Genomic DNA, 10,713 nt, shown 5'->3' with positions numbered 1-10,713 from the left:
AGGCAATGACGTCGTCTGCGACATGGAACAAGTCCTCCCTGCATTGTCATGTTCTTGTAAAGCTTTTTGGTTTCGCTGGGAGGTGTGTGAAGGGTGGTGTGTTCCCAGATCTGGTTCTTCAGGCAAGGGTTTTGTTTTTCTTGTGCAAGTTTTGTCTCAGTGATGCTATCATGCTTAGTAGATAGCGCGACTTTGTCCACCGGCTCCAAGTTCCGACCCCCGCTGAAGATTGATCAACTTAGACCTCGTCGAGATGGTGATTTACTGCATAGATTACTGGCATTTTCTGGTCTATATTGGCGACTTCTCGTCTGGTGCTTCTACAAGCTCATGGGTTTACCCAAGTTTGCTCCGTTGAGACAAAAATGCAGAGGCGGCAACGAGTTTTGCTCAGGACGCGTCGTCGATTGATGCGGGAGGAGACGTCAGAATGACTAAGAATTTGAATGTATTTTTCATTTTACATGTACGTAGGTTATTCTTGTATAAAGGATCCGTATTGCTTCCTCCGTCGCATAATATAAGGACGTTCTCGACACTACTAGTTATTCGAGGAATAATAAAACCCGTCGGTTCGTCAGAAAAGGAAATTTATACTTTGCTGAAAGAACGGACAAAGCCCTTCTTTATGCCCAGCTTCCCTGGATCTGGGAAGTTTCTTTTTTTCACGGTGGGTACGGGCATCGTCTGGTCTACTCCATCGTGCACCATGATTCGGATCAGAATTAGGATTTTGATCAGATTATTGTTATAAAAATAAAAATTAAATAACACGCTGATAATAATAAAAAGTTGGTGTCCAAATACAGAAGAACAAAAAAAGAGGAATTTAAAAAGGAGAGGAATCTCATCTTAGGAAGCGCTTCCAAGCAAAGTCAAGAACAGAGCAGAGCACCAGCAGCAGAGCAGTCCGTTGCAAGCTCCACCCCGAAAGCCACGCCACGCTATAAATTCCCGGGGAAACCTCCGCCAAATCCCCACGAAACCGCTACCTCCTCTCCCCACCATCGCACCATCAATGGCGACGACCTCGCGCCTCCTGCTCCTCCTCCTCCTCGCCGCCGTCTGCCTCCTCGCCGGCGCGGCGGTGGACGCGCTCCGGCTGCCCCCCGACGCCAGCTTCCCGGGCGCGCAGGCCGAGCGGCTCATCCGCGCGCTCAACCTGCTCCCGGGGGCGTCCTCCGGCCGCGGCGGCAAGGTCGGTGCGGGGGCAGTGGACGTGGCGCCCGGGCAGCTGCTGGAGCGCCGGGTCACGCTGCCCGGGCTCCCCGAGGGCGTCGGCGACCTCGGCCACCACGCCGGCTACTACCGCCTCCCCAACACCCACGACGCCAGGTCAGTCACAGACAGACACACTCCGGCCGTCGCCCCTTAGCTCCGGCGGATCCGTGATCTTCTGGAGCCAACTCGCTCTGTTTTTGCGCCAAAGTCCAAGGCTTTTTGGTCCGTAACGGCCGGCGGCCCGGCGCGCCGGCGATTGGGGAACGGTTTTCGGAGCTGAAACTGACGGATTCCTTCTGCAGGATGTTCTACTTCTTCTTCGAGTCGCGGGGCAAGAAGGAGGACCCCGTGGTGATCTGGCTCACCGGCGGCCCGGGGTGCAGCAGCGAGCTCGCCGTCTTCTACGAGAACGGGCCCTTCACCATCGCCAACAACATGTCGCTCGTCTGGAACAAGTTCGGATGGGACAAGGTAGGCAATCTCACCTATAATTGCCATGCACTTTATTAATGCACATTCTAATAATAAAATGCTTTATACGTTTCGTCAAGAAAGAAACCGGATGCTTTGCTCACCTAGCACGTAACCACTGAAAAATATGACCTGAAATTTTGTAAGTCTGAAACTGTCGCCTGATTTTGGGTGAAAGCAACTGCAATCAAGTCTGAACTGAAGTGTTTTTTCTGTGTCTGACTAGTGGTTCAGAAAATAGTAATTGTATATATCCGTGGTTAAATTGATGGTGACCAGAAGGTCAATTTGAGGTCTTTGGGCTGCAGACAGACAGACAGCTCCTGGATTATGTCAGCTATTATTACTAAGCTACTGTGGTCTGTGGTTTGGTCTGCCTCCTGCTGTGCTGATGGTACTTGCTGCCTGCAGATCTCGAACATCATATTCGTTGATCAGCCGACCGGGACTGGGTTCAGCTACAGCTCTGACGACCGCGATACCCGTCACGACGAGGCAGGGGTCAGCAACGACCTCTATGACTTTCTCCAGGTACTGTTTTCGGTCCAAGACGCAGTTTACTTCTTCTGTACTTTATAAACTGATGGTGACGAGATGATACAGTACTGTAGAAACTTGGTTAACTCATTCAGTAAGGAACATTTTAGCAAGACATGCTAAAATATCCTTCTAGCGTAAGATAATCATCGTATAACGACTTATAACTACAATAAACACATCAGGGCACTCTTTTATTTATAGTAGTTTCTAGTTTGGTAGTATCAGTTAATAATATGCTCATATATAGTGCAGTTCTACTCTCTTAAGGCACAACAATTCCGTTACGATTGGATACTCCCACCGGAGCATAACCCATTTTTTTCCGATTAAGTGCATTACAAGATGTTTTCCGTACTTCCTGCATTTAGTGCTAGCTACTATTTCTGCACCCCTTGATCCACCAGAACAACAAATATGTATCCCATCCACCTCTTTTGGCTAACTGTCCAAGAGTTAGGCAGGTGCCCTCCTACTGATATGCCTAACTGTGTGTCCTCTTCAATCTTCCTATTGTGTAAAAATATGAATATAGCAAATTTGACTGCATAGCTTCGTTTGAGGTGGTAAACGATGATTTACCTAAAATTTAGCCCTCAGATAAGACCAGGTGAAGTAGAAGAATCATGAAACAGAGCTGTGTATTGTTCTAAGGCCTGATTATTTAGACTCTGTTGACTTGAGTGAAAACAGAGAAGTACTGTGTAGTAATTATCTGTTCTTAACTCCCATTTCAGGTCTTCTTCAAGAAGCATCCGGAATTTGTAAAGAACGACTTCTTTATCACTGGAGAATCCTATGCTGGGCACTACATTCCAGCATTTGCAAGCCGAGTTCACCAGGGAAACAAGAAAAATGAGGGCACTCACATAAACTTGAAGGTAAGATCCTTACCGAAGTTCGTGTTGCCTTGAATTCTCTATTGATGATTTGATTCTTTCTTAATTAATATCAATATGCATCTCTCTTATTTGTATTATAGGGATTTGCGATCGGTAATGGTCTCACAGATCCAGCAATCCAATACAAGGCCTACACAGACTATGCATTGGACATGAACCTTATTCAGAAAGCTGACTATGAAAGGATCAACAAATTCATCCCACCATGTGAATTTGCAATCAAACTTTGTGGTCAGTACTTCATAAATGCTCTGTTTCCTTGGTATCATTTGCAAAAGATAAGAGCATTGTGATGCCATTGCCTGAGAATAACATGTATATATTTCCAACTGTCAAACTTCTTGAAAGCTGAATGAATCCATTTATAGGGTATAAATGAGGTTAACTAATGTTGCATACACTTTTTTGGTTAAATAAAATAAAGTTGTCCACACAGTATCTAGGAGTATTTTCTACCAAACAACGCATTTTTTTAACAACCAAACAACACATTCAAATCACATCCTGATACCTGAGGATTTCTCCAAGTTAAAAGAAAATGTCCCTAACGACATACTTATGTTTCAGGTACAGATGGGAAAGCATCTTGCATGGCAGCATATATGGTCTGCAATTCCATCTTCAACTCTATCATGAAGCTTGTTGGTACCAAGAATGTAAGTGAGGATTTGATGTTAATTTTGCTAATAGCATCAGTAGACTAAAGACTAAGAAACATATTATTTGCGGCTATAAACTAAAACTTGTTAATGGCCTCTTTACAGTATTACGACGTTAGGAAGGAGTGCGAAGGGAAACTCTGCTACGACTTCTCAAACTTGGAGAAGTTCTTCGGTGATAAAGCAGTCAGACAGGCAATTGGAGTAGGTGACATTGAATTCGTCTCATGCAGCACTTCGGTTTATCAAGCAATGCTCACAGACTGGATGAGGAACTTGGAAGTCGGCATCCCAGCTCTACTTGAGGATGGGATCAATGTGCTCATATATGCTGGGGAATATGACCTTATATGCAATTGGCTCGGTAAGGATATGTTGAAGCCGATATGTTTTTTAGAGTCATTTTGCAAATTTGCTTCGTCATAACTAATTACGTACTTCAATGTCCCCCATTTATACTGCATATAGCTCGCTCTTTCATGACAGGATCTTTACATGTCATTTTTTAGGTGAATAGGAACACCAGCATCCCAGTTTCTGAATCCTACTTTAACCTAACATGTTAAAATAAAGTTTATGCTTGGCCTCATGTTCTGCATTGTCTTACACATTGTCAGATTATTTGATGTATGTCATGTAATATGTCAAAGTGTAACATTGTTTATGTTTTGAGCAGGAAACTCAAGGTGGGTCCACTCCATGGAATGGTCTGGTCAGAAAGACTTTGCCAAAACTGCTGAATCATCGTTTTTAGTAGACGATGCCCAAGCTGGAGTCTTGAAGAGCCATGGGGCACTCAGCTTCCTCAAGGTTTGCGACCAAGCACTGTTTTCACTTTAACTCGATACCTACTGCTCCCAAAATTTAATCCGAAAGAAGTTGGCCCATTCATTTTTCAAACAAACTTGGTGCATCAGTAAACGTGCCTAGATGGCCTAGTAAAAGCACGGTTACGCCGACATGAACCCAACTGATACTACTTAACCACTAGATCAAGGATGAGCAGAAGCGAGTCCAGATAGATGGCCAGTCTAGATTACTGACATCTGTTTGTGTGTGCAAATGCAGGTTCACAATGCTGGCCACATGGTTCCGATGGACCAACCGAAGGCCGCCCTTGAAATGCTGAGGAGATTCACCCAGGGGAAACTCAAGGAGGCGGTTCCTGAAGAAGAGTCATCGACGACCACGTTTTACGCCGCGATGTGATCGTCAACACCGACCAAAAAGGGAAAAGAAACTGGCTAGGTAGCCTGCACGCGTCGCCCTTGCGGTCTCAAGGAGTGTCTGCTGTAGCTTCCTGTTTTCCATGTATCTTTTTTCTCCGCTGTTTCAACTGGATATGTATAATCCCTAATAACAAGAAAGTTGGCCCCGAAATTTTAACTGCACGATGTATGCTTGATGATGCGATTTAGGATGGAATGGAACACACCATGGGGGGTGATGTTTGAGAGTCTTGCCTCATTTGAGAGCCTTCGCACGCCCCCGCGTCGCCAGCCTCTGGACACGGGGGAAACCCCAGCCGCCGCCGCCAGGGAGGCACCTCCCCGCCAGCCACCGCTGCGCCGCCGCCGGAGGGCCGGCCGGCGAAGCCGCGCCGCACCCCGGGATGGTGGCGGCGGGGCGGATCCGTCCCGCAAGCGCGTTCCCAGCCCCGCGCCCCCCTCCCCCCGAGATCCACCACCCGCCGCCGCCTGGATGCTCCCCCCCCTCCTGCCGCGCCGTCGCCGGAGGGCCGCCACGGCGCGCCCTGGGATGTCTTCGGCGGGCCGGATCCACCGCTCCCGCGCTTCCCCAACCCCCATCCCCCCTCCACCGGCGCGTCCTCGAGCTCCCCGCGTCCTTGCGCGCGTCGCGGGCGCCCATCTCCCAGCTGCCATGTGTCCCTGCCGGTCCGGTGTCGGGTGCGGCGTGCCTACCATGGCCATGGCGCCCTCCCCTGCGGTCTCCCCTACCCCCGGCTTGGCCCAGCTTTGCTGCTGCTCGGCCATGGGTTGGGTGCGACCTGCGGCCGGTCGCGAGGGTTCCCGGCCTTCTTTCCTGCGCAGGCGGCCCCCCTCGTCCCCGGCGGCCCATCCTCCCCACCGAGCCACGGTGACAGCTCACGTGCAGCGGCGACGAGGCTACAGTGCTAGTGGCAGCCTCGGGGCTCCTCAAGGCGGGTACTTGTTGGCGCTGCTCCGGCCCCGGTGACCTTGGATCCGCGTCTCTCCGGCGTCCATGGTTGACGGCGTCCTATGCCGGGCAGCTCTGGCCTTGGCGGACCAGCAGCTGCGTCCCTTCCGGCTCGCTTGGCTCACCAACGTCCCGACGGCTATGGCCTCGGCAACATGGATCTGCGTCCCTCCCGTCCCTGTTTGCCGGCGTTGCTAATCGTCGTCGGCCCACCCGCTTGTGGTTTGCTTTGCCGCCTGTCCTACCTGTATGCCTCAAAGCCTTGCCTTTTGCTAGATCCAGCGCTCGTGTGTTCGGAGACGGTGCCATCCTCCAAGGGCGGGTGCCTCCAATCCCCTTCCGACATGGTGGCTTCGACCAGCGTCGACTTCCTCATTCGACTCCAGATTCGGCGGCTATGGGATTGCTCAGCTTGAGGCTTGGGAGAAATCCTTGCTCAGCTTGCCGATGCTGGCAGCGACGGCGTCTGCGGATGTCGTTTCCTCCTTGGAGGCGCTGTCAAGGCTCTCAGCTGCGCCCCTCTTCGAGCTCAGGGGAAACCCTAGGTCTGGTTCCTCCAGACTGGATAGCGACGATGTCTCGGCGACGAATTCCTTCTTGAAGGCGCTATCTTGCTCGCTCGTGGTGTCCCCGTGTTCTGGCTTATGTTGGAAGTCTTGCTAGTTTGGCATTGCCGATCTTGGTTCGGACTTGGTAGGTCTAGCTGTGATGTATTCTCTATTCGGGCCGAGCACCCCTTGTCTGTCTGCTCGGGACACCATGTTCACGCCTGCGTGCGTTCGTGTCATGAGCTATACCCCTCTTTGTACTCATTCTACTCCTTCTATCAATGCAATGATACGCAAGCTTTACGTATTCGCAAAAAAAATGTTTTAATCATGCCGATGTGTGTGTGTGTCTCTCTCTCTGATCTGGCCAAAGGAAATACCCTCTGGGCAGCACCGCCACTCACACACAAATTATGGCTCATCATCCCTTTCTTCCAAGCAAAAAGCGATCAACGGATCAATGTTCAGATGTATGATGGGAAACAAAGTGGTCCTCAGATTTGCCAACAAGCAGTTATGGTCTAACTGACTGGCATGCGTGCAACAGGATAATCCTTAGGCATTAAGGCGGAGAGACCAGAACACAAATGGTAATTGAGTTGGATGATGAAGAAAACAGAATGGTAGAAATGCCAATTTGTCAGTTACTCCGTTGTCAAAGGGTTGCAACATCGGCCAAAAAATTCCAAATGCAGTTACATGGCATAAAGTGGATTCTTTCAACATTTACAGAGCAGCTTTATCCCATGGTCTTACTCCATCCATATAACAAGTAGCAGCGCTCTCAGCAACTATAGTTATCAAAGTCAAATCCGCCTCCAAGGAGCTCCTGTAACGCCCTCGATGCGACTATATCTCCCACGTGTCGAGGCACGACTTAGAGGCATAATCGCATTGCAGGCATATGTCGCAAGTGAGGCAATCTTCGCACAACCCATGTACATATATAATATAAAGGGGGAATAAATGATAATAGTTGGCTTACACTCGCCACGTCACATCAAGGTACATAAATAGCATCCATCATACAAACACTCATGGCCCGTCTACGGCGCCAAAATAGAAAAGACTCCCCAACATGCGACTAATCCCTGAATCGAACCCCGAACAGGCACCATTACTGATCATCAGGAAAAGAAACATAGTATCGCTGAGAGTCCTCGCCGTACTCCCACTTCAGCTCGAACGCGCCATTCGGAGGAGTATCATCGGTCCCTGCATCTGGTGTAATAGTAATCTATGAGCCACAAGGACTCAGCAATCTCGCACCCTCGCGATCAAGACTATTTAAGCTTAATAGGTAAGGAAGGGGTAATGTGAGTGGAGCTGCAGCAAGCGACTAGCATATATGGTGGCTAACTTATTCGCAAAAGAGAGCGAGAAGAGAAGGCAAAGCACGAGCGGAAACTAAATAGAGCAGACTACGCAGACATAACTCCAACGCCGTGTCCACTTCCCGGACTCCGCCGAGAAGAGACCATCACGGCAACACACACAGTTGATTCATTTTAATTAATTAAGTTCAAGTTATCTACAACCGGACATTAACAAATTCCCATCTGCCCATAACCGCGGGCACGGCTTTCGAAAGATCAATCCCTGCAGGGGGGGTCCCAACTTAGCCCATAACAAGCTCTCACGGTCAACGAAGGAATAGACCTCCACCCAGGACCCACCGATCAGACTCGGTATCCCGGTACAACAAGATGATTCGACAGGTCAAAACTAATCCAGCAACACCGCCCGAATGCGCCGACAAATCCCGATAGGAGCTGCACATATCTCTTTCTCAGGGCACACTCAGATTGTCCAAACTTCCGGTAGGCCAGCCCAGAGTTGCCCCTGGTGGCCATCGGCGGCTGACGTTCCGGACCAACACTCAGAGGAGCACTGGCCCGTGGGGGGCTAAAATAAAGATGACCCTCGGGCTCCGGAAACCCAAGGGAAAGAAAAGGGTAGGTGGCAAATGGTAAAACCAATGTTGGGCATTGCTGGAAAAGCTTTAATCAAGGCGAACTATCAAGGGGTTCCCATTATAGCCCAACCGCGTAAGGGACGCAACAAACCGGGAACATAACACCGATATGACGGAAACTAGGGCGGCAAGAGTGGACCAAAACACTAGGCGAGAGGCCGAGCCTTCCACCCTTTACCAAGTATATAGATGAGTAAAGATAACATAGCAATATGATGATATCCCAACAAGTAAATAAATGTTCCAACAAGGAACGGCTCCCATCTTCACCTGCAACTAACAACGCTATAAGGAGGGGCTGAGCAAAGCGGTAACATAGCCAATCAATGGTTTGCTAGGACAAAGGTGGGTTAGAGGCTCAATCATGGCAATTGGGAGGCTGACAAGAAAGTGGTAGGCATCGTAGCATTGGCAAAGCAAAAGAGCGAGCATACTAGCATAGCAAAGATAGTAGTGATTTCAAGGGTGTGATCATCTTGCCTGCACAGCTGTCAGGATTGACTGGATCCTCAAAAGCAAACTCAACGGGCTCCTCGTTAGCGAACTCGTCTCCCGGCTCTACCCAACAACACAAACAAGCAACAAGGATACAATCAACCACGTGCAAAGGCAACCAATAAGATGCAAAGATGATATGCTATGCAGAATGCGATGCGGGATGCAAGAATGCAATATGTAACAGGAAATGCATGAACCTGGCCTCAACTTGGAAATCCAAGTGTGCCACTGGATAGAGGGGAAGAAATCCCCTGAAAACGATATAAAGATCATGGCAATCGGAGCTACGGTTAAGAAATGGCAAGCGATTTACTAAACGAACCGATCTGCGATTTACAGCAAGTAGGCTCCTAAATGCAACAAAATGAACAAGCTACAGCCACCCAACATGAAAAAAAATTACATGGCAGTGATTTACTCATCAAGCTTAACAAATCACCATGACTGAGGCATAGGCAAATTCATCCATTAAGGGCTTCAAACAAGCATGGCAAAACTGAATAAGCAAAACAGATTTTAGACTTAGCGAAATTAACGCTAGTCTGAAATTTCAGACCACGATGCTCTTTTCGGAGCAGCAAAAAAACATGAAGGAAAACCTGAACATGGCAAGTAAGAGCATGGCATGGAGCTACTCAACAAGCTTAACAAAACACCCAAAATGACCTGGGGCCAAAAGGGTTCACAAAATACTCCACCGAGCACACGAACATCGATGAAACACAATCAGTTTTCAGACAGTGAAAACTGGGACATGCTGAAATAATAACTCACGGAGGCATGTATACGAGCTCGATGCTCTCACTACGGTGCAAGTCATGGCAAGGCAAGCATACATCCATTAAGAAGGCACAAAATGCTAGCTAGACATGGCAAGAACAATGGCATAGCATGCATGGATCACTAGCAATCACTCCGGCAAAATCGCAAAAGAGTTCACGATCTGCCCAAAACAGCAACTATCCAAAAGTTGGGCTCGATTGAGTCAACCTAGGGTGCTCCAACATAACAAGTAAAGACATGGATGGATTAAGCACAACAGGCATGACAAATCACTCTTACTGATCATCCTCAAAAGAGGCACGGATCACTAGGAAACAAGCCGGACATATAGCATCGTGAACTAAAACGGCCCAGACTTAGTGAAAATCACCAAGTCCCTGAAATCAGTAATCTCAGGAAGCCCTCTTCACAAGCTTGCACAAGACAACACACAAATCCTAAAAATACATGGAAGGCACCTCTGGAAAGAAGACAACATGCTTAACAATTCATCCCAAAGGGGCACAGGCATATCATGCACGGATTAAATATGGCAAAAATGACAAAAGTGCATGTTGAACTAACAGATCTGCAATTTAACTCAACATGCCGCCTTCCAACAGCATTTTGGGCAACAAGATGACCTCAAATGCAAATGATGCAATGGAATGAAATGATGTACTCGTCGAGACGAAGATTTTGACATATCATATGCCCAAAACGGAGCCACGGGTGCAAGGTTATGATGCGATGAACAGGAGCATAAGAAGTGAAAAATTCCTGGGACTTAGCAAAAAAACAACCTCCCGGATTAGATCTAGGGTTTCGCACGGAAACCGAGGCACGGCCGGCACTGTTCACCGGAGCTCCTCCGGCGAGGAAGCAGGCCTCCGGCGAGGACGGAGTCGGCGCCGGCGAGGGCTGCCGGACGGCGGGGCCGGCGGCGACCGGAGCAGGGCCCC

At 48.8% G+C, this 10,713-nt stretch overlaps 1 protein-coding gene across 1 annotated transcript; it reads left to right on the top strand.

The window, feature by feature from the left end:
* The first annotated feature begins 980 nt into the window (after positions 1-980).
* On the top strand, positions 981-5,181 carry LOC123131724 (serine carboxypeptidase 3). Its single transcript, XM_044551398.1, has 9 exons — positions 981-1,335; positions 1,524-1,692; positions 2,104-2,223; positions 2,967-3,110; positions 3,212-3,362; positions 3,699-3,787; positions 3,896-4,154; positions 4,467-4,600; positions 4,859-5,181. Exons 1-9 carry the CDS (start codon positions 1,019-1,021, stop codon positions 4,997-4,999), a joined length of 1,524 nt encoding a protein of 507 aa, XP_044407333.1. The 5' UTR covers positions 981-1,018; the 3' UTR covers positions 5,000-5,181.
* Positions 5,182-10,713: the final 5,532 nt, after the last annotated feature.

This window comes from Triticum aestivum, chromosome 6A, assembly GCF_018294505.1.
Source record: "Triticum aestivum cultivar Chinese Spring chromosome 6A, IWGSC CS RefSeq v2.1, whole genome shotgun sequence".
NCBI classification, from domain to species: Eukaryota; Viridiplantae; Streptophyta; class Magnoliopsida; order Poales; family Poaceae; genus Triticum; species Triticum aestivum.
The sequence above is the reverse complement of the archived record's forward strand: the minus strand, read 5'-3'. Positions and strand labels throughout refer to the sequence as shown.

Bases quoted from the DNA above. Each gene is read 5' to 3' on its own strand.
- LOC123131724 (XM_044551398.1), top strand. From the start codon at position 1,019: ATGGCGACGACCTCGCGCCTCCTGCTCCTCCTCCTCCTCGCCGCCGTC. The intron at 1,693-2,103 runs GTAGGCAATCTC...TGCTGCCTGCAG, and splicing joins ACAAGTTCGGATGGGACAAG to ATCTCGAACATCATATTCGT. The intron at 3,111-3,211 runs GTAAGATCCTTA...TTTGTATTATAG, and splicing joins GCACTCACATAAACTTGAAG to GGATTTGCGATCGGTAATGG.